Source organism: Octopus sinensis, linkage group LG8 (genome assembly GCF_006345805.1).
Source record: "Octopus sinensis linkage group LG8, ASM634580v1, whole genome shotgun sequence".
Classification (NCBI taxonomy): domain Eukaryota; kingdom Metazoa; phylum Mollusca; class Cephalopoda; order Octopoda; family Octopodidae; genus Octopus; species Octopus sinensis.
Genome location: NC_043004.1, coordinates 58,904,128 through 58,929,004, shown reverse-complemented (window position 1 = coordinate 58,929,004; position 24,877 = coordinate 58,904,128). Strand labels below are relative to the sequence as shown.

The following is a 24,877-nucleotide window of genomic DNA, read 5'->3' as shown; positions in this document are numbered from 1 at the left end:
ACAAACAGATTAAGTCGATTACATTGACCCCAGTGCGTAACTGGTACTTAATTTATCGACCCCGAAAAGATGAAAGGCAAAATCGACCTCAGCGGAATTTGAACTCAGAATGCAGAAGCGGACGAAATAACAGAAAGCATTTCGCCTGGCTTGCTAACGTTTCTGCCAGCTCGCTGCCTTAAATTATAATTTCATGCACTTATACACCATGGATAGAGGGTTTAAGTTCTGGCCATAAGACATTTTGGGCCTCATAACAGAACTAAGTTTAAAGTAAGAGTAGGAGGCTGTTTTATGCTCAAACCAGCCAGATAATGTATGATTAATTCAAAACAGTGTGACTAAACAAGCATTACATTTGGCGAAGTAATCATAAAAGATGTTACATACTGAATGGGATATTATCAGAAAATATAAACCACTACAAGGAATACTCTTTTTACTCTTTTACTTGTTTCAGTCATTTGACTGGGGCCATGCTGGAGCACTGCCTTTAGTCGAGGAACTCGAACCCGGGACTTATTCTTTGAAAGCCCAGTACTTATTCTATCGGTCTCTTTTGCCGAACCGCTAAGTGACGGGGACATAAACACACCAGCAATGCTAGGGGACAAACACAGACACACAAACACACACACGCATATATATATATTATATATATATATATATATATATATATACATACATATATACGACGGGCTTCTTTCAGTTTCCGTCTACCAAATCCACTCACAAGGCTTTGGTCGGCCCAAGGCTTTAGTAGAAGACACTTACCTAAGGTGCCACGCAGTGGAACTGAACCCGGAACCATGTGGTTGGTAGACAAGCTACTTACCACACAGCCGCTCCTGCGCCTATTACTGTATTTTATTTTGAGATGCTCTGTGTTTCTTTCAATTACTTTAAATACAACGAAGAATTTAGTAAAATAGTGTTATGGACATAAATTGTGACAAAGATTTGGTGGAAGATTTTAATTCAAAACTTATGAAAACAAGACATTTGTACTCAGAGCCAGAGCCGGTTTCAGCCGGGTTGGTAATGAAAGGGTTAAACGTATTTTAATGGTTCCATTAGAATTTGTTTCAAAATCGTGATGTAATGAGTAAAAACTAGATTTTCAGTTGCAGTTATTTCCCTTTATATATAGGGAAACCCATAAGAGCTGTAGCGGGTATGATTCTTGGCCACTACTTCTGGTCTGATCTGAGTGTAGTCCTTAAAAGGACGGTTATCACAATTAGATCCGATCCAAGAATAGTCCTAAAAAGGACTATTATCATAATTAGATCGGGTCTGAGAGTAGTCCTAAAAAGGACTGTTATCGCATTCAGATCAGACTTGAATTAACCCTGAAAAGGACTGTGGTCGTAATCAGCAAAACTGGACAGATGAAAGCAGTAGTTGAAAGGACGAGCAGACAAGAGGTGTAAGTTTATACAGCGATTTATTTTAGGCGTGAAATAGCAGTACAAAGGTTCGAGGCGGCGTGAGTGGCGAGCGTGGCAGGCGAGAGGGACACGATTTACATCGGTCGAGTGCCAAAAAGCCAACTGCTTTTACAGCGATTTATGACGTCTATTTATACAAAAATATCAGCAGTGATGTTTAGCCAGTGTCCAATAGAATGGCAGGCAGGTAGCTTTTGTCCAATGAAAGGTCAGGCAAGTCGCTGGGGGTAGTTGCTTTGTTTTCTCTGTTGATGGCAGATATATTTCCGGTGTCCGTGCAAGTTACTTCCAGTGACTGTACAGAGCCATCTCTGATTTGATGCAAAGTTGATCAATCACCCATCTAGTTACTAAATGTGAAACAGTTCATTAAGACCTCACCTTCTTTAGTAATTTCCATAAATTTTTTTCACACACATGCTACATATATATAGGGAGTATTTCTAAAGTTCTGTGAAAGGGGGCACACAGAGCTACAAAAGGTTGAGAGCTGCTACTATATATAAACAGCAATTATATGACTATGTATTACAACAGCAAAAAGTATGTTTCCATAGATCTCATCTCACCTCATTTGCCCACTTATTTCTGGGTGGGTCATGGAGGCAAAGTCCTCAAGCATGCCTTCCATTAAGTCCAGTCAGTGGCAGTCATCTCCAATCGATCTGGCAGGATCACCCAAGCAAGGAGACCAACTGAACTCATAGATGTTATCCAACCAGCTTACTTGTAGCCTAACCGTGGGTCTCCTGTTGGTTGCTTTTGCACATAAAATGTGTTCCGTGATTCTTTCTTGAGATATTTTTGCTACATGTTCTTGGTACCAGAGCCATGATTTCTCGTCTCAAAGTGGCGGCTGTCTGAAGCACCTCTCTGAACTCTGAGGTATGTACACTATTGAGTAATGTCACTCCAAAAACCCTTCATAGAAACCCCCATTTCAGTTGCTTGTATTTGTAATTATAATCTTTTCATTATTATGATTAGAAGCAGTTTGTTACCATAGTTAACCTCTGAATTTTCAAGAAAATACCTCTTTCTTCTTACAAGTATAGCCTGAATATTAATCCTGTATATCTTTGGTTTAATAGTTATAGATTCAGGAAGGTGGTGAGCAGGCAAAAACGTTAGCACACCGGGCGAAATGCTTAGCGGTATTTCATCTGCCGCTACGTTCTGAGTTCAAATTCCGCCGAGGTCAACTTTACCTTTCATCCTTTCGGGGTTGATTAAATAAGTACCAGTTACGCACTGGGGTCGATATAATCGACTTAATCCGTTCGTCTGTCCTTTCTGTGTTTAGCCCCTTGTGGGTAGTAACGAAATAGGTATTTCGTCTGTCTTTACATTCAAAATCGTGATGTAATGAGTAAAAACTAGATTTTCAGTTGCAGTTATTTCCCTTTACATATAGGAAAACCCATATGAGCCATCCATGATCTCATGCAAAGTTGACCTCTCACCTATCGATGGATATTACTGGTTGCAAAATGTGAAACAGTTGATATATGACAAGCTTTTTTTTTTTTTAATTACTTAAGCCCTTGGTATTCAGATTACTCTTTCAAATGTAATGCTTATTTACAGTTTTTAATTATATCATAGCTTTGAGATTTGAATGACGTGATTGTTTTCTTTTTAAAATGACATTGTAGGATAGGTGTGAGAGGTTGAATCTGGCTGGCTTGAACATAAAACAGGTAGAATATTTGACCTGGATATGACTGGCTTAAATGCTAAATGGTTAATCAGAGGAGGAAGGGGCAACATTCACAGACCTTTTAAGGGCCTTTGAGACAGGTGAGAGAAAAGGATGCTATTCTTAGATTGAAGAGTTCAATTGAATACTTACAATAGCATGAACTCCAGCTAAAAACACACAAGGACCAATGATGGGATGATGTTTAACAAAAATAAAGCTCATAAACCACTTTATTATAAATCTCCCCAAGCTTCACTCTTCATTGCTGACTCCCATAGTAACCTTCCTGTCATTAAAGAACAATATTTACTCTTTTACTTGTTTCAGTCATTTGACTGCGGCCATGCTGGAGCACCGCCTTTAGTCGAGCAACACGACCCCCGGGACTTATTCTTTTTGTAAGCCCAGTACTTATTCTATCAGTCTCTTTTTGCCAAACAGCTAAGTGATGGGGACATAAACACACCAGCATCGGTTGCGAAGCAATGCTAGGAGGACAAACACAGACACACAAACACGTACACATACATATATATATACAACAGGCTTCTTTCAGTTTCCATCTACCAAATCCACTCACATGGCTTTGGTCGGCCCGAGGCTATGGTAGAAGACACTTGCCCAAGGTGCCACGCAGTGGGACTGAACCCAGAACCATGTGGTTGGTAGGCAAGCTACTTACCACACAGCCACTCCTGCAATATTTTTTCCATTAGTTAAGGCGGTGAGCTAGCAGGATCACTAGCACGATAGGCAAAATGCTTGGATGCATTTCATCCATTCTTACGTTCTGAGTTCAAATTCTATCAAGGTCGACTTTACTTTTCATCCTTCCAGAATTGGTAAAATAAGTACCAGTTGAACACTGGGGTCAATGTAATCGACTTACAGCCTCCTTCAAAATTGCTTCAGCCAAATTTTGAAAGCAATATTTTTTCCATTAGTTAAGGTGGTAGGCTACCGGAATTGCTTGCATGCCAGGCAAAATGCTAAGCAGTATTTCATTTGTCTTTATGGTCTGAGTTCAGATCCTGCCAAAGTTGACTTCTCTTTTCATCCTTCCAGGGTCAATAAAATAAGTACTAGTTGAGCCCCTTCCCCAAAACTGCTGGTCTTGTGCCAAAATTCGAAACCAATATTAAGAATGACCAAATGCTGTCTGTAAGTACAATGTCCTATTCAGTTGAACTGTTGACTTAATAAAATAGAGTATAAGCCATAAGGCGGCAAGCTGGCAGAAACGTTAGCACGCCGAGCAAAATGCGTAGCTGTATTTCGTCTGCCACTACGTTCTGAGTTCAAATTCCGCCGAGGTCGACTTTGCCTTTCATCCTTTCAGAGTCAATAAATTAAGTACCAGTTACGCACTGGGGTCGATATAATCGACTTAATCCGTTTGTCTGTCCTTGGTATTTCGTCTGTCTTTACATTCTGAGTTCAAATTCCACTGAGGTCGACTTTGTCTTTCATCTTTTCGGGGTCTATAAATTAAGTACCAGTTGCATACTGAGGTTGATCGAATCGACCGCTCCACCTCCCCAAAAATTTCAGGCCTTGTGCCTAGAGTAGAAAAGAATAAAGTATCAACCAAGCACTAGGAATTGACAAAATCATTTATACCATTCATGGGTAAACTGTGACCTGTGGTGTTCTCTGAATGGCATGCCTTACAAAAATTTACTTTGAATTTCTTTTAGTAGTGTGGCCTGCTTAATGATGAGCTATGTCTCAGGTGGCCCAATTCTCAAAAAAGTTGCCCTCCCCTGGTCTTTACCTCTCCCCCAATTTGGAGGAATGTGCTAATTTTAGAAATTGGTATAAGGAATAGACGAGGGTTGTGAAATAGCATAATCAATAGAGTGTCTGACTAAAAATACCATGTGGTATTTAGTTTACATTCTGATTAAAAATCATCCCAAACTCAATTTTGTACTTCATTTTGGGATAAAATAAATAACAGCCAAGAACTGGGGTCCATAAACCCAACTATATTTCTTACCCTAATGTGAAAACCTCATAACTTTATTACAAATTAACCCTTTGATGTTTAACCCTTTCGTTACCATATTTCTGTTGAGATGCTCTTTGTTTCTTTCAATTAATTTTAAATATAACTAAGAATTTAGTAAAATAACTTAGTTATCATTCAGCTAGTGTTAGGAACATAAATTGTGACTAAGGTTTGGTGGAAAATTTTAATTCAAAACTTATGAAAACAAGACATTTGTACTACAGAGCCAGAGGCAGTTTCTGCCGGGTTAGTAACGAAAGAGTTAAACCATCCATAACTGACCCAAATATCCCAGCTGTTTTATGTTCAAACTGGACAGGTCTGGCTTCTCACATCTGCCCTACAATGTCATTTGAAAGACAAACAATCACTCATGAAATCTCAAAGCTACAAGATAATACTTGATTAATTAAAAACAATATGAATGCTAAAGGGTTAATGGATGATAGAAACAACAATGCTAAACAAATTGCTGTATTGTATTTAGTTATCTTAAAATTTCTAATTCAAATCACATTGACTATATTACTTTCTAAGGTACAGGTGTCTCATAAGCAGGGAGACAATTCAGTCATCTTTACTCTAACTCTTTAGCATTCAGATTACTTTGTCAAGTGTAATACTTAGTTATTCACATTGCTTCAAATTAATCATATGTTATCTAGTGGCTTTGAGATTTCAATGATGTGACTGTATATGTTTAGAATGTCACTGCAGGGTAAGTGTGAGAGGCCAGGTCTGGCCAGTCTGAATATTTGGGCCAGATGTGACCAGTTAAAATGCTGAAGGGTTAACATTTAATCTGGCCATATCTGGCCTAAATAGTCTACCTGTTTTGTTAAAACAGACCAAGTTCAATATCTCACACCTACCCTACAATGTCATTCTAAAAATATAGAAACCCACCGTTGAAATCTTGAAGTTACAAGCTAATCTGTGATAAATTCAAAACAATGTGAATAAATAAGCAATGCATTTGACAAAGAAATCTGAATGCTAAAGAGTTAACCTTACCCTAGAGACTTTAGATTTTGTAACAAAATCAAAAATTTATATGACATAGGCATAGGAGTGGCTGTGTGGTAAGTAGCTTGCTTACGAACCACATGGTTCCAGGTTCAGTCCCACTACGTGGCACCTTGGGCAAGTGTTTTCTACTATAGCCTCAGGCTAACCAAAGTCTGTCTACCAAAATTTGGTAGACGGAAACTGAAAGAAACCCGTTGTATATATGTATATATGTGTGTGTGTGTGTGTGCATATGTTTGTTCCCCAACATCGCTTGACAACTGATGCTGGGGTGTTTACATCCCCGTAACTTAGCGGTTCAGCAAAAGAGACCGATAGAATAAGTACTAGTCTAACAAAGTGTAAATCCTGGGGTCGATTTCTTCGACTAAAGGCGGTGCTCCAGCATGGCCACAGTCACATGACTGAAACAAGTAAAAGAGTATCTGACCAAAGCCAGTTGAGAGGAAATGATAGAATATAGGATCATGAATTGAAATCGCACCAGGTTTAACTGAAACTTTCATGTGTTTGGACTTCATTGTTATTCATCTTTGTAACCCTTTAGCATTCAAATTAATATGTCATAAGTAATCCTTATTCATTTACATTTAAAAAATTAATCTGGTAGCTTCAAGATTTGAAAGATGTGTTTATTTTTAGAATTACATTGCAGGGTAGGTGTGAGATACTGGTTCTGGCCAGTTTGAACATAAAATGAGTAGATTATTCGGGCCGGATATAGCCGGATTAAACAGTATATAAAGATAGTTCTATGACTATTGCAGTCGTTTCTCAGCTGGAAATAAATGTAATTCAGGATCAGTTTGAACATCTGGAGTTGAACATTTGTAGGGAAAATGTAGATGGGGAAGGGAAACGAAAAGAATTACTCTTTACTCTTTTACTTGTTTTAGTCATTTGACTGCGGCCATGCTGGGGCACCACCTTTAATCGAGCAACTTGACAATGGGACTTATTCTTTTGTAAGCCCAGTACTTATTCTATCAGTCTCTTTTGCCGAACCGCTAAGTAACGGGGACGTAAATACACCAGCATCGGTTGTCAAGCAATGCTAGGGGTACAAACACACACACACACACAAACATACACACACACATATACATATATACGACGGACTTCTTTCAGTTTCCGTCTACCAAATCCACTCACAAGGCATTGGTCGGCCCGGGGCTATAGCAGAAGACACTTGCCCAAGGTGCCACGCAGTGGGACTGAACCCGGAACCATGTGGTTGGTTGCAGCAGAGAAAAAAATATTTGGACAGTGATTAGTGTAGAAAGAGGTCTAGTGAATGAATGAATGAAAGTATGAGAAGGAAAGTGAGGTGTACAAGGTGAGCCAGGACAAAGGTATGCATCGTTTGTATTAATTGAGATAGCTTGGCTGTATGATAAGTTTACTTCCTACCATATGGTATCAAGGCCAAGTGACTTCTACTGTAATCCAAGGCCAACCAAAGCCTTGTGGATAGATTTAATAGACTGAAAAAAGCCAACAATGTGTGTGTGTGTACATTGTTGGCTGTCCATTGTATCAGCATCGAATGTTCTGTTCAGGCTTCTCTGAAATAAAATGCTTTGGACAGTAAGACAGTTGGCATCGTCCCCACTGAGAGCCTTCACACCAAGTTGTGTACGAGAGTGCCACGAGCATGGTCAACGATGAGGCTGTCCCGCAGTAGCAGCTCACTTGCTAGTTGATGCCAAACCATTCTCTCATGGTACAGATCTTGCACCTGGTCACAATAACTTTCAAGGTTGTTGTTCCAGGACTCTTCCACTTTGTCGGTTATCTGTCTTTACCATATCCCTGGCACAGGAGGCTAAGGTGCCACACTAGACTATGAACAGAAGGGGTGACTGACTTTCCCTGTTTACAAATTGCCACTGATGTGGGTACCATAGTGTGTGTGTGTGTATAACAAACGATAAGAGACAGAAAGTGGAATATACAAGAAACTTTATTGCTTACAACAATCATTTCAATGCATCTTGCATCGATCCCTCACAGGTGGGATGCTGTACAACTGGTTGTGGATCATCCCTTGGTGCAGTCGCATTTCCTCAGCTCATGTTATGAGGGATATCTTGTTAAATAAACTCGCTTTCACTCAGTTTTAATACAGCATGTTCTTAGTGACAGTATGTTTAAGCCAGTATATATCATCATCGTTTAACACCCACTTTCCATGCTAGCATGGATTGGACGATTTGACTGAGGACTGGTAAACCAGACGGCTGCACCAGACTCCAATCTTGATCTGGCAGAGTTTCTACAGCTAGATGCCCTTCCTAACGCCAACCACTCCCTTTTACATGCCACCGGCACGAGGGCCAGTTAGGTGGTACAGGCAACAGTCACGGAAATATTGTTTTTTTTTACATGTCACCTGCACAAGTGCCAGTAAGGCAACGGTGATAACGATCACACTCAAATAGTGCTTTTTACATGCCAGCGGCATGAACACCAGTTAGCCGCTCTGGCAACGAACACACTCGGTTGGTGCTCTTAGTGCTCCACTAGCACAGATGCCAGTCATTGAATTTGATTTTGTTTCTGATTTCACTTGCCTCAACAGGTCTTTGTAAGCAGTGTCCAAAGAAGGGAAGGTACGCAAAAGTGGGATACACACACACACATATATATATATAAGTATGTATGTATATATGATTGTTTTGCATGCTTGTGTCTCTTTGCCCTGATATCACATGATAATTGTAAAATGATTGTCACAGGTCATACAAGCAGTGTCATTCATTTCTAATATTCTGTGGAGTGTGTTTAGCTATGGGGAAATACTATCTTGTTTGGAAACAGGTGATGGTTGGTGACAGGAGGGGGATCTCTCTGTTAAAAATCTGCCTCAATAAACAGTCCAACCCATGCAACCCAGGAAAAAAGCAGAGGTTAAAATGAAGATGATAATGATAATCCTTGCCAAGAATGTCTGAGATGCCTTGTGTTGACCAAAGACAGTGCCACGGAGCATTGAGATAAATACAAGAGACAACATCAAGAGGAGTTGGTTTGGTGGGTTGCAATCACTTTCATGTGATCACTTTCAAGCAAAAAAGAGTCAAAGAAGTAAAGTAGCAAGACAGGAATCAAATATGGTAGCCAGGAGAGCTATTTAACCCTTTTGACACCATATTTCTCTTGGTATATAATGCCTTTCTTTCAAGTAATTTCAAAAACAATGAAGAATTTAGTACAACAATTCAATTATAATTAAAGTGATGCTTGAAACATAAACTAACATGAAATTTTAATAATTAGTTTTAATTTAAAACACTTCAAAAGAGGAAGTTTGTACTGCAGAACAAGAGTCAGATTCAGACAGGCTGGCATCAAAAGGGTTACGATCAGTGGGTGAAAGGTTTACATAGAAATTAGTAGATATAAGTCTTGGTAAAATTACGGAATACTCTTTTACTTGTTTTAGTCATTTGACTGCGGCCATGCTGGGGCACCACCTTTAATCGAGCAACTCGAACCCGGGACTTATTCTTTTGTAAGCCCAGTACTTATTCTATCATTTTCTTTTGCCGAACCGCTAAGTAACGGGGACATAAACACACCAGCATCGGTTGTCAAGCAATGCTATGGGGACAAACACAGACACAACACATATATATATATATATACATGGGGCTTCTTTCAGTTCCGTCTACCAAATCCACTCACAAGGCTTTGGTCAGCCCGAGGCTATAGTAGAAGACACTTACCCAAGGTGCCATGCAGTGGGACTGAACCCGGAACCATGTGGTTGGTAAACAAGCTACTTACCACACAGCCACTCCTGTGCCTAATTATAATTAATGAAGCAACAAAGTTTGTATATTATATGACACAAAGACCTTTGGTGATACACTGTGCTTGAGAAGACCTGTCAAGGCAAGTGAGATCGTAGTTGAGGCTGATGCTGGTGTCTTGTAACTGGCAACCTTGCCGGTAGCATGCAAGAAGCACTCACTACACTCTCAGAGTGGTTGGCATTAGGACAGGCATCCAGCGGTAGAAACCATGCCAGATCAGACTGGACCCTGGTGCAGCTCCCCAGTTTACCAGTTTTCAGTCAAACCGTCCAACCCATGCCAGAATGGAAAACGGACATTAAATGGTAATGGTAATGATGATGAGTGGCTGTGTGGTAAGTAGCTTGCTAACCAACCACATGGTTCCAGGTTCAGTCCCACTGCGTGACATCTTGGGCAAGTATCTTCTGTTATAGCCCCAGGCCGACCAATGCCTTGTGAGTGGATTTGGTAGACGGAAACTGAAAGAAGCCTGTCGTATATATATATATATATATGTGTGTGTGTGTGTGTGTATGTGTTTGTCCCCCCAGCATTGCTTGACAACCGATGCTGGTGTGGTTACGTCCCCGTCATTTAGCGGTTCGCAAAAGAGACCGATAGAATAAGTACTGGGCTTACAAAGAATAAGTCCCGGGGTTGATTTGCACGACTATGGCCGCAGTCAAATGACTGAAACAAGTAAAAGAGTATGATGAAGGTCTCTCTCTCTTCTATGATGCTTGCCTAACAGACACTGTTGAAGTGAATGTATACCTTCTAGTTGGTGATAACAGGTATCTTCCTCCAGGTGTTATAAGCTGCGTTCTTTATCTGTAGCATGAGCATAGTTGCAGTTAAGGGGCAGCCGAAACAAAACTGTTGAGGTTCCAACCACTTTAGCCAGCTTGAAGCACCAGAGGTACTTTGCTGATAAGAGCTGCTGTGTAGTAACATGTAATGCGCTACCTTCACAAGCTAGGTGTTATCTTCAATAACACAAATACTAGTAATAAATGGATTTATAGCTCCTTACCTAGAGATGTGTGCTCATCTGTAAAAGCTAAAAATCAACAAGAAAATGTTTTGTTTTTCTTTCTTGCTCTAATAATCTGCACGAAAACATAATTTGTAAAATCAAACAAACATTTGTGAATTTTAGTAAAAACAAAATAAAAAAAAAGTTCTAATAATTTTTCTAAAATCAATACACACCAAAACAAATATTTTGCAGGGTTTTTTTTTTTTTCCATAATTTCTTTTAATATAAAATGATTATAGAATTTACAAAAAAAAGAGAAAAAAATCATTTAAAGTGAATTAAGCTTGAAAACGAAGGAAGATAGAAATACTGAAGAAAAACAAGTAACTATTGAATCAAGATTAATTAATTATACTGCTTTTAAACAATAAAAATATCAGAGAAAAATGTTAAAATCAAGAAAAAAAATACAAAACATACAAGAAGATGTTAAAAGACGTAAAAAAAAAAGAGCTTGGATATTTTGTCATACAACTGAAGTTCAATAGAAAAAAAATAAGGGTGGAAATAAAGGGAGGTAATTAAATCTGAAGGCTGAAATTAGCCATTTATTTTTTTTATTTCATATTCGGAGAATTTTATTTGATCCAAATACAAGGATTTATTTGAGAGAGAGAGTTTATGAAGTTAAAAAAAATGTGGGGGAAAAGAAAAAAAAAACAAATATAATAGAAGATACCTTCTGTTATTTTAATCAAAATGTTCCACAAATTCTTATATTTTTTTTTTTCTTTTCATGACATTTTACAGGGTTTTCTTGTACAGGAAAAAAATGAGAATTTAGTTAAGATAGGATTACATAAATGTAACAATAATGTTGTTGTTTTCTTATTTGTACTTTTTTTTTTTTTTTTTAGACACATGAAATCCGAGATTTTAAGGAAGGAAACATAAAAAATTATGAGATCCTTTCCCAAAGGCCTTAGCAATTGAAGTGATTTGTTTTATTTGCAATAACAACTCAGTGAAAAGTAACAGAATTTACACAAATAAACAGTAAGAAAATAGAGAGAGAGAGAGAGGGAAGAAAGGAAATTAATGAATAAATAATGAAACCAAAGAGATAGACACTCTCCCATTTAAAATTTACACCTGGAAACACTAGTATTTCCTTCAGAAAAAAAAAAAAAAAAACTTTTCTGAGGCAACCCCTAAAAAGCATCTTCTCAGGTTATTGCAAGGTTGAGGTGCCATAATAGCCAAGTAGCCTCCCAAACATTATCTGATGTTTTCACTAACAAAATAAGGAAAAACTCTAAATTCATTATCAATGGACCAGCATTCCAAAGATCTCAAAAACCAAACTTACCTGTTTGCCCAGGTGTGACATTAACAACTGAGGGAGTGAATGTACCTGTTTTGGTTATATATTTACTACATTCCTTTATTCTTCTTGCTTCAGCCATGCTGGAGCACCACCTTGAGAAATTTTAGTCAACTAATCAACCCCAGAACTTATTCTATCAATCTCTTTTGCTGAACCACTAAGGACATAAACATACCAACACCGGTTGTCAAGTAGTGGTGGGGCCAAACACAGACACACATGTGTATGCGTGTGATGGGCTTCTTTCAGTTTCCGTCTACCAAATCCACTCACAAGGCTATAGTAGAAGACACTAAACCGAGGTGTCATGGTGGGATTAAACCCAGAACTTTTTCTCTCTTTATATTTTCTTACTGTTATATTTATAAATTATGTATTTATGCTGAATTATTGCAAATTAAGGGTACCATTTTAAGTGATGTGTTTCCGACTGGGAAATGAAACAGTCTAATAATGATGATCAGAGACTGCCAGAATATTACGGTACCTACTGTATTAATAGAATTTACTTTGAAGAGACGGAATAAAAAATGAATGCATATTTAATATCACCTGCTTTTTTATTTAAATTCTTTGAAACACCCACACATATATACACAACAACCAAACTTCAGTCAAGTTTTTTAATTACTAAGTAGAGGTGGTGGTGAAGGAGGAGGAGGAGGAGGAGGTGAAGAAGAAGAAGAACTGGCAGCCTGATTACAAGTTTCCAACAACAGTTTGAAGATTTTAATGTAAACTTTGATGTTGACAAAGGTTCATGCTGTAAATAATAATAATGCTAACAAGCAAGGAAATAATGAAAGTCCGTTGCCAACAAGATGAGCTTCAGTAATTAACACACGTTTGAGTATATTATATATGTATTTTAAATATTGTATATACATGTGTGTGTGTATGTATATATATATATTGTATTATATATGTGACTGTGTATATCATATATATATATATAATGTATTATATATGTGACTGTATATTATATATATATATATGTGTGGAGGCGCAATGGCCTAGTGGTTAGGGCAGCGGACTCATAGTCACAGCATCGCGGTTTCGATTCCCAGACCAGGCATTGTGAGTGTTTATTGAGCGAAAACACCTAAAAGCTCCACGAGGCTCCGGCAGGGGGTGGTGATCCCTGCTGTACTCTTTCACCACTCTTTCTTCTGTTGGCCTGCTCGCTTAGCCAGCGGGGTGGCATCATTTGAAGGCTAAAACAATGCAAACACATTGTGACCAGCGATGTGTAACAACATCTGATGGTCTGGTCAGTCACGTGATATATATATAATGTATTATGTGACTGTGTATATCATATGTATATCATATGTATATATATATATATATGTATGTATGCACATGTTTATTCACATAATAGAGAAGAAAGAGTAAGACAAAGAGAGAATAAATTAACATCCTCACCACTCTGCCTTATGTTTTTGAGTATTTCACCTTAAATTGTGATTCTCCTAGTATATATGTGTATGTATGAGTGTGTATTTATATGTGTGTGTATATATATATATATATACATACATATATATATGCATATATACCCTCATCATTTTAATGTCAACTTTACCACAGACAGAATTTGTGTGTGTATGTGTGTGTATGTATGTATGTATGTATGTATAAAATCTGGTGTGATTTAATAAGACAAAAAATGCAGCGCTTAATGGATCAGAGAGATGAATAGCTTTACATTATGATTATACAAACTTCAAAAAGAGTACATCACTTTCACATGTGACGACTGCAAGCTTACATCCTGGAATGAAACTGACAACAATGTACTCCTGAAGTTCATATGATCGTCACATAAAAATCATATAGATCTAATATAGAAGAAGGTGGAGTAAAACTGTAACATCGCCTGAGGGAATTGAGCACTGCATCTGCTGTATGCTGTACAGCTGTGCTCACCACAACTCCCAAAAGGACATTAAAACCCCTGACTGCCCAAATTAGTAGGCTTAAACTAAGTTGCTATGGTGACATATATATATAGATAAGGTCACATATACATTAATTAAAAGAGAAAATAATATAAATTTAGAGAGATATAGAGAGAAATATTTGCTTCTATTGAGTCAGTATTTCAAGGATTATATCAGAGGCTTATTTTGGATATAAATATGGTCTTAAGTAAATTCCGTTTTCCTTTTCCTCTAGTTTTATGAATAGAGAAAAAAAAAATGGATTTAAAACGAATTTTTATTTTCTTAAAAAAGTGATTAATAAAGAGCACATCAGTGGTAGCCCTTGATTTTAAAATGATAATTTGCTGATTTAATAATAATAATAATTGTTCTACTATAGGCACAAAGTCAGAAATTTTGGGGAGCGGTTAGTCAACCTCACTGCAGAACTGGTACATATTTTATCGACCCTGAAAGGATGAAAGGCAAAGGTGACCTCAGCAGAATTTAAACTCAGAATGTAAAGCCAGAAGAACTGCCACTAAACATTTTGTCCAGTGCAGTAATGATTCTGCCAGCTTGCCAGATATAATAATAATAATAATAATAATAATATTGATAATAATAATAATAATAACGGCACAAGGCCAGCAATTTTCAGGGGGGTGGTGTGCTTATTGATTACATCGGCCCCAGTGCTTAGCTGGTACTTATTATTTTATTGACCCCCCACCCCCACCAAAAATAAGGGTGAAAGGCAATGCTGACCTTGGTGGAATTTCAACTCAGAACATGAAGAACATGCTAATGATTTTGCCAACTTGCCGCCTTAATAATAATAATAATAATAATAATTAATAATAATAATAATAATTAATAATAATAATAATGATAATGAATGAATCTAAAACTATTAAAGAAACTTAAAATTGTGAAAACAAAACTCTTGCATCATTGTCATCAGTTATCATCATTATCATCATCATCACTGTTGTTATCATCACAGATGAAAACAATTTGCTCCCATCTTCACCCAGTTAAACTGTTAAATTTGTCGTCAAGTGAACATAGATCCCTACAATTTTCCTTTTTATGTGCGTGCCTTTGGTGACGTAAAATATGTTTAAAACAACACTAATTTGCAATCAGATGTCTTTTTTTTTTCTCTTTACGTTTTTTTTTTAATTTTTTTTTCTTTATAGCTTTTTATTTAAAAAAATAAAAAATGACTTTCTAACATCTTGAATCAATAGTTTCATTGCAAAAGGTACATCTTTGGTGGTATGCATTTTTTTTTGCTTCTTCTTTCTTTTGTTTTTGCTTTTTTTGTTTGTAATGGTTGGATCATTATTCCACACGTACCCCCACCTACTGAACAAACCAAAATTAACTAATTAGCTAATAAAAGAAAAGAAAGCAAAAAAAAAAAATGACTACGTAAATAAATAAAAAAGTATCTAGATAAGGATTAAACAGAAATTCTAAATTATATCCTTCATATGCAAATGTTAAAAAAAAAACAAAAAAAACAAATATAATTAAAGAAGCTTTATACCAAAAAAAAAATTTAAAATTAAATACAAGAAACTAAAATAAATGAAATATATAAAAAAGAAATAATAAAGGGAAAAATATATTTACTGTAGATGTTCCAATACTATTAGGTTGCTTTGCGAAGCTTCCTTAAATAGTTTTAACAGATTGGGGAACTGTACACATTTTTAATCGTACATGTGTGTGTATGTATATGTATGTATATATGTAAGTACGTATGCATGTATGTTTGTACGTATTTATGTATATATATAGTTGTGCTTCTTTTCCTTATGCAGATCCTGAATGTTGGCTGAGCAACACAGAAAGATCGCGATATATCTATCAGAAGAGCTGTTGTCTGTTCAGTGCTAGCAACAACTGACAAGGCTTGCTGTTACACTCTGCTGCGATCTGTCAACACACGGATTATTGAGCCCAAACCTCCAATGGCAAACACCTACAAACAAAAGGAAATATATATTACATACATAAATATGATCAGATATATACACACATATCGTGGCCGTTCGCCAGCCTCATCTGGCACCTGTGTCAGTGGCACATAAAAACACCAACCGAGGGTGGCCGTCTGCCAGCCTCGTCTGGCACTGTGTCGGTGGCACATAAAAAAAAAAACACCATCCGAGCGTGGCTGTTCGCCAGCCTCGTCTGGCACATGTGTCGGTGGCACATAAAATCACCCACTACACTCTCGGAGTGGTTGGCGTTAGGAAGGGCATCCAGCTGTAGAAACACTGCCAGATCTGACTGGCCTGGTGCAGCCTTCTGGCTTCACAGACCCCAGTTGAACCGTCCAACCCAAGCTAGCATGGAAAGCGGACGTTAAATGATGATGATGATATATATACGGGGTGGCTCAAAAGTAGGTTTACAGTTAGTCAACTATCTCTTTCGCATTCATATATTAATAGTTCAGATCTTAATTATAAAAAATATGAAACCATTATATGTGAAACACATAGGCGCAGGAGTGGCTGTGTGGTAAGTAGCTTGTTTACCAATCACATGGTTCCGGGTTCAGTCCCACTGCGTGGCACCTTGGCCAAGTGTCTTCTACTATAGCCTCGGGCCGACCAAAGCCTTGTGAGTGGATTTGGTAGACGGAAACTGAAAGAAACCCGTTGTATATATGTGTATATATATATATATATAATATATATATATATATATATATATGCGTGAGTGTGTTTGTCCCCCTAGCATTACTTGACAACCGATGCAGGTGTGTTTATGTCCCCGTTACTTAGCGGTTCGGCAAAAGAGACCGATAGAATAAGTACTGGGCTTACAAAACAGAATAAGTCTCGGGGTCGATTTGCTCGATTAAAGGCGGTGCTCCAGCATGGCCGCAGTCAAGTGACTGAAACAAGTAAAAGAGTAAAGAGAAAAGAGTATTATTCTATGCTAATTTAGTTAATTTTGTCAAGTTTCCTTTTCAGTTTGTAAGATAGAAATTTAAATGTAGCAAAATGTTTTAAAAGAAATTTAAAATGCATATGTGATAACTGTAAACCTACTTTTGGGGCCACCCTGTATATCATCATCATTTCACATCCATGATCCAAGCTGGCACAAGTTGGAGGGTTTAATTCTGTAGTATATAAACCAGCTGTATCTGGCCCCAAACCCCTACCTGCTTTCAATTCATGCCAGCATGGGAAGCAGGAATATGATAATGATGATGATGACAGCCAGATCTGGCCTCTCACACCTATCCACCAACGTCATCTCTTCTCTCTATATATAAACGGCAGTTTGTCTGTGCGTGTTTCTGTGTGTCTGTTTGCTTGTACCCTCACCCTGACCACGGCTTTCAACCGATTCTGATGAAACTTGACACACACATAGCCCAATGTCATAATTCAAAACTAACGCAGCGAAAATTTTGAAAAGTTCCCCCAGTTCTGAAAAAAATCGATAAATTCGACATGGGGTCGAGAATCAGAAACACAAACCGCAAACTGTCTAGGGGACGCAACTCCACCTTTTTTTACTCTCAAAAAAAATTTACCATCATTTTTTTGCTATTTTTTGGCTATAACTCTCTAAAAATGCTTTATAGTTATTTCCCTTACAAACCTGAGCAACGCCGGGCGATACTGCTAGTTCTCAAAATAAAAAAATCATATTATTGTAATCTCGAAGGTAATGCATGACTAATTCAAAACAATATGAATAAATAAATATTAATCTGATGGGGCCGAGGACTGCATCATGCTCACAAGTGTTTGCTTTGGCATGCATTCTACAATTGGATGCCCCTCCTAATACCAACCACTTTATGGCTTATACCAGGTGCTCTTTTTTTGTGTCACCAGCATTAGGGTGGTTGTCATGCAGCTTGCACAAGAAGGTAACTTTATGCCAGTAGAGAGAGGTAAACCAGGGTCAGGACAGAACAGATTTCTTGCAGTAGAGGAACGACCCACGTTTAAAAAAAAGAGGGTGAGAGTGATGACAGTATGGAAAAGTGAATGTTTAAACAATGACGGTTATGACCATTGTGGTATACATATCTAAACAAGCTTCTATACAGTTTCCATCTACCAACTCCACTATCAAGATTTGATTAGCCTGGGGGTGTTGTGAAGTACTACACAATGGAACTCAACCCAGAACTAAGTGGTTGTAGAACATACTTCTTAACCCTACAGACATATATCTGTCTCTCAGATTCATATTTCATATCAGGTGGCTGAAATTCAGCCGATGGGAAATCTCCTGCTTCCATCAGGACTTAGCAGGAGATATATTTAAAACAAAACCAAAAAGGAAAATGGTGAAATACTTTACCTTTTCATGCCATGTAAGCAATATGGCACTGCTGCCTTCTGAGAAGAACTCAAAACCTATATAAATGTATTTCATCAACATATCTATCTGTTTAGAATTTAGACCTTCAACAGCAGTGTCCATATCATTGCCTCGGAATGATGTGAGAACTTTCGTTGTCAGTTGGGATGCTTTGTCCTGTTAAAAGAAGAAAAAGAAAACTGAAAGTTGAATATTCTTAATTGTAAATTATCTTCATAAGATAAAGAAATATTGTTACTAGATGTTGTCTGAATGATGTCTTCAATGCTTTTATGCTATCTTAGTTAATGTTACAGTTTGTAAATGTTACCAAAACATAATAGTGATGACAAGTTACAACAAGCAGGTGTAGAAATATTTCCAAAATAGTATGAATATCTTGGTAATTTGCTGAAAGAAAACAGAAAACACAGACCAGCTCAGGTGAATGTGCTACGTAGTAATATTAAAATATTTTTAAAATACTTCAATTAAACTTCACACCAGCTTTGTTGGAGAGATTTCGGTAACTAACTTGCACAAGTGAGTAATATTATAGTTCTATTCTGTATATTAGTTCTAACAGTGAAACGTCTTCTTTCGATAGAATAATTTATCAGTCCTGCCTTATTTGTGTGACTACCAGAAAGTAGCAAGGCTCAAAGCAATGAGAAGATGGGAAAGTAGTGTGGTAATTAGTGAATATTACTAATCAAGTTCACTTATGGTTAGTAAGGACATATGAAAGCTCTGTGAGTCAGAGTCAAAAGCTTGCGGTTAGTAAAAATGTAGTGATTCCTACCAAATGCGAATTGTAAAATAATACATTAAAATTTCCTACTTCAGTGAAATAATTTGACTTTCCCATGAAATGGCTATAAAATAAATGGTTATCATGGACTTAGTTTATGCGAAATTTAGTCTGAATGTTTAAAAGTAAACATAGTAAACATAGGCGCAGGAGTGGCTGTGTGGTAAGTAGCTTGCTAACCAACCACATGGTTCCAGGTTCAGTCCCACTGCGTGGCATCTTTGGCAAGTGTCTTCTGCTATAGCCCCGGGCCGACCAATGCCTTGTGAGGGGATTTGGTAGACGGAAACTGAAAGAAACCTGTCGTATATATGTATATATATGTATATATATATATATATATGTATATATATATATATATGTATGTGTGTGTGTGTTTGTGTGGCCGCAGTCAAATGACTGAAACAAGTAAAAGAGTAAAAGAGTAAGAGTACATGTATAAAGGTCAGAAATTTTGTGCATGACAGAACAAACTTGAAAAAATGAATATTACAAAGGTTTTTGTTTTTTATTTGGAAGGATAAAAGCTTGTTACTGTTATCACATGACTTGCTATATTATTGGTATGTAAATGCACACTTTTTTTCCAGAGAAAATATCTCAAAAAACTACTCCCGAGTTCCATATATGTAGTTGGATCTCCACAAGCTTAAATGCGCTAAAAAAAACAAAAACGTTTGTAATATTCATTTTTTCAAGTTTGTTCTGTCATGCACAAAATTTCTGGCCATTATATATGTACTCTCTTTTACCTGTTTCAGTCATTTGACTGCGGCCATGCTGGAGCACCGCCTTTTAATCGAGCAACTCGACCCCGGGACTTATTCTTTTGTAAGCCCAGTACTTATTCTATCGGTCTTTTTTGCCGAACCGCTAAGTGACGGGGACGTAAACACACTAGCATCAGTTGTCAAGCAATGCTAGGGGGACAAACACAGACACACAAACACATACATATATATATATATACGACAGGCTTCTTTCAGTTTCCGTCTACCAAATCCACTCACAAGGCATTGGTCGGCCCGAGGCTATAGCAGAAGACACTTGCCCAAGATGCCACGCAGTGGGACTGAACCCGGAACCATATGGTTGGTTAGCAAGCTACTTACCACACAGCCACTCCTGCGCCTATGTACTATGTTTACTTTTAAACATTCAGACTAAATTTCGCATAAACTAAGTCCATGATAACCATTTAATTTATAGCTATTTCATGGGAAAGATTTGTAATTTTGTTTCTGTATCTCCTTATCATTCAATTTATTTTACCTGATATTGTTTATACCAATTATAAAGGTAGCAAGCAGGCACAGCCATTAGTATATTGGACAAAATGCTTACTGGCATTTCTTCCAACTCTTTATGTTCAGAGTTTTAATTCTGCCAAGGTCAACCATACTTTACATCCTTTCAGGATTAATAAAATAAAGTACCAGTAAAGTACTGAAGTCAATGAAATTAATTTGCACCCTCCCTTCAAAGCTGCCGGCCTTGTGCCAAAATTAGAAAGACTTATTTATACAGGTTACGATGGGAACATATGCTTCATACATGAGTAGGCTTGTGTTGCAAACTATCACTTTGTTCTTTCAGAATCCAATGAAAAGTTCCCCCTTTTTTCTTTAATTCAGCTATAGTTGGGACAGCCACACGTAACCACTTAACCTTTTAGTTACTGTATTTATTTTGAGATGCAATGCGCTTCTTTCAATTACTTAAAATATAGCAAAGAATTTAGTAAAATAACATCGTTATCATTAAGCTAGAGTTAGGGATGTAAATTATGACTCAGGTTTGGTGGAAGATTTTAATGCAAAACTTATGAAAACAAGACATTTGTACTCAGAGCCAGAGCTGGTTTCAGCCAGGTTGGTAACGAACGGGTTAATAGCAAGCTGGCAGAATCATTAGAGGGTCAGAAACACTGCTTTACAGCATTTCTTCTGACTCTTTAGGCACCCAGTTCAAATCCTATGGTGGTCAGCTTTACTCTTCATTCTTTCAGGGTCAACAAAAGGAAGTAGCAGCCAAATATGTAAGCTGACAGTACTGACAACCCCTCTCCATCAAAACATGCTTAAATCAGAAACCAATATAAGGTGACAAGCCAGCAGAAACATTAGCGAGTTGGACAAAATTCTTAGAATTTCTTTCAGATTTACATTCTGACATCAAAGTGAACTTCTGCTTTTCATCCTTTTGCAACCAATAAAATAAGTACCAGCTGATCACTCTAGGGTATGTAATTAACTACCCACTTCACAGAAAATATCAAACTTTGTCCCTATAGTAGAAAGAATTAACTCTTTAACATCCAGTTTTATTCTGCCAAATGTAATGCTTATTAAAAAGGGTAAAGACCCCCTTCAATCATGTATGACCATAAGTTTACACCTACAAAGTCACCCTCTGAAGCACAAGTCCAGACAAGGTTGTTTAACCCTTTCGTTACTGAATTTATTTTGAGATGCTCAGTCTTTCTTCCAATTATTTTAAATATAACAAAGAATTAAGTAAAATAACATCGTTATCATTAAGCTAGAGTTAGGGATGTAAATTATGACTCAGGTTTGGTGGAAGATTTTAATTCAGAACTTTTGAAAACCAGACATTTGTACTAAAGAGCCAGAGCCGGTTTCAGCCAGGTTGGTAACGAAAGGGTTAAAGACCATCAGCAGTTGCCCATGCATACCAAACCCACTCTCCATGCCACCAATTTTATCCAAGGGAAAAAGTAAAGGCCAATACAGTTTGACACCAGTGAAGTCGCAACTCATTTCAACGGCTGAGTGAACTGGAGCAATGTGAAATAAAGTGTCTTGCTTGAAAACACAACACAGCCCAGTCTAGGAATCAGACTCATTAGTTCATGATTGTGAGCCTGAAGCTCTAACCACTGAGCTATGCATCTTCACTAATTTATTCACATTGTTTTGAATTAATAGTAAATTATCTCATAGCTTGGAAATTTTGATGGTGTGATTGAATATTTTTAATATGACAATGGAGTGTAGATGTGAAAGACCAAAATTAGCCAGTCTAAAACAGGTAGAATATTTGGGCCAGATATGATTGGTTTAAATGCTTAAGGCTAAAATAAACAGTCTTAATCCCCATCTATTTATTTTTCATATCCTCTTACTCTTTTACTTATTTCAGTCATTTGACTGTGGCCATGCTGGAGCACCGCCTTTAATTGAGCAACTCGACCCCGGGACTTATTCTTTCGTAAGCCCAGTACTTATTCTATCGGTCTCTTTTGCCGAACCGCTAAGTGACGGGGACATAAACACACCAGCATCAGTTGTCAAGCAATGCTAGGGGGACAAACACAGACACACAAACATAGACACGCATACATATATATACATATATACGACGGGCTCTTTCAGTTTCCGTCTACCAAATCCACTCACAAGGCTTTGGTCGGCCCGAGGCTATAGTAGAAGACACTTGCCCAAGGTGCCACGCAGTGGGACTGAACCTGGAACCATGTGGTTGGTAAACAAGCGAGGTATTTTTTCTGAAAATAGTTCTCATTCACATCACTGTTATAAAGATAAGAGCTATCATAACATATAGGCAAATCAAACAAATCAGATAGATTTACATTAAACATCCTTTCAAATTACAACACTACCTTAACCCTTTCATTACCAACCCAGCTGAAACTGGCTCTGAGTACAAATGTATTGTTTTCAAAAGTTTTGAATTAAAATCTTCCACCAAAACCTTAGTCACAATTTAAGTTCCTAACACTAATTGAATGAGAACTAAGTTATTTTACTAAATTCTTTGTTATATTTAAAGTAAGTGAAAGAAACACCGAACATCTCAAAATACAATAATGAAAGGGTTAAATTTGATCTTACTATATGTATAACTGTTTAGGGAGTTTGTGTTTTAACAGGCTATGTATGTGTAAGAGTTAGCACTTCCTTCTCTAAGCCTAGATTTGAAATCGAATCCAAGAATCATCGGTCGTCAAAAACCAATGCATGAAATTTAAGGATCTCTTTGTTCTGTCAAAAAGTGATTGATCATCTCCCTTTGACCTACGACCTCAGCCATGTCAGGCGAAGTTCAACTGGACAAGCGCTGACCTACTTAGGTAGTAACTCTGTTGCAGTATGTCTATCTTTCTAGCTGCCTCAAATATTATAAATACAACGGGGGGGAAAACAGAGAAGAGAATCGCAGCGAAGACGGCAGCAGACAGATCTATCTCGCCCCGCGTTTTGGAAATGACAGAGAAATGCCTAAAGTATCTATCGACTACTGTTTCGAATGATTCACGCACACACAAACATATTCATCTTTAATATGTGTTCTATACAAGCAATTCGTAGCAATTGCTTACATTTGTATGTAGTGTACTTATAACCCATGTAAATAAATCCCTTTTTAATCCTGAAACAATTTATGTATTTATTTACATACACACACATCCACTACATATATACAACAACAACAACTAAAAAAATAAGGAATGACATCAAAATATCCAAATCTGTATTATTTATTTCAACCCTTTAGCATTCAAATTACTTTATCAGATGTAACACTTATTTATTCAAATTCATTTGAATTAGTCATGTATTTTCTTGTGGATTTGAGATTTCAATGACATGATTGTTTAATTTTAGAATAATATTTTAACTCTTTCGTTACCAACCCGACTGAAACCAGCTCTGGCTCTGAGTACAAATGTCTTGTTTCCGTAAGTTTTGAATTAAAATCTTCCACCAAAACCTTAGTCCCAATTTATGTTCCTAACATTAGCTGAATAATAACCAAGTTATTTTAATAAATTCTTTGTAATATTTAAAGTAATTGAAAGAAACACAGAACATTTCAAAATAAATACAGTAATGATAGGGTTAAGGTCGCTGTGAGAGGCCAGATTCGGCCAGTTTAAACATAAAAACCAATAGAATATTTTGGCCAGATATTGCCGGTTTAAATGCTAAAAGGTTAAAACAAACAAACATATGCCAGTACTTACCCTGGAAGCTTTTGTGTCAGCCGGTGGGTTGTTAAGAATGTGAATCAAGGCATCTGAATTTTTACCCCTGAGAGAACAACATTAAGGAAAATACAATACTAAATCAATTAAAACATTAATAACCCAAGTTGTGCTATTCTGTTATTGTTACTTGTTTTAGTTAGTGGACAGCGGCCATGCTGGGGCACTGTGTTCAAGGGTTGAATCGATCAGATTAATCCCGGTGCTTATTTTCTGAATGCTAGGCCTCACTAAGGAAATGATAAAGGACTGGAAGATATGGCAATTTGCTGTACTTGATATCAAGGTATATCAAGCTAAGTAAATCTGCTGTCTTCCACACATACAGGCTTGTCTTTTCAGGTGCTGGTGTCACTTAAAAAGCACCCATGCCAGAGCTGCATAAATGCACCCATGTTGAGAG

At 37.2% G+C, this 24,877-nt stretch overlaps 1 protein-coding gene across 1 annotated transcript in view; it reads right to left on the bottom strand.

The window, feature by feature from the left end:
• Nucleotides 1-15,469: 15,469 nt before the first annotated feature.
• The window catches only part of LOC115215184 (actin-related protein 2/3 complex subunit 5-C), a 28,881-nt gene continuing 19,473 nt past the window's right edge, over nt 15,470-24,877 (bottom strand). Inside the window, exons 2-4 of the mRNA XM_029784371.2 lie at nt 24,454-24,520; nt 18,635-18,811; nt 15,470-16,277 (exon numbers count right to left, since the gene is read on the bottom strand). Coding sequence (XP_029640231.1) covers nt 16,215-16,277; nt 18,635-18,811; nt 24,454-24,520 — 307 coding nt within the window. The 3' untranslated portion in view covers nt 15,470-16,214. The remainder of the gene's footprint in view (nt 16,278-18,634; nt 18,812-24,453; nt 24,521-24,877) is intronic.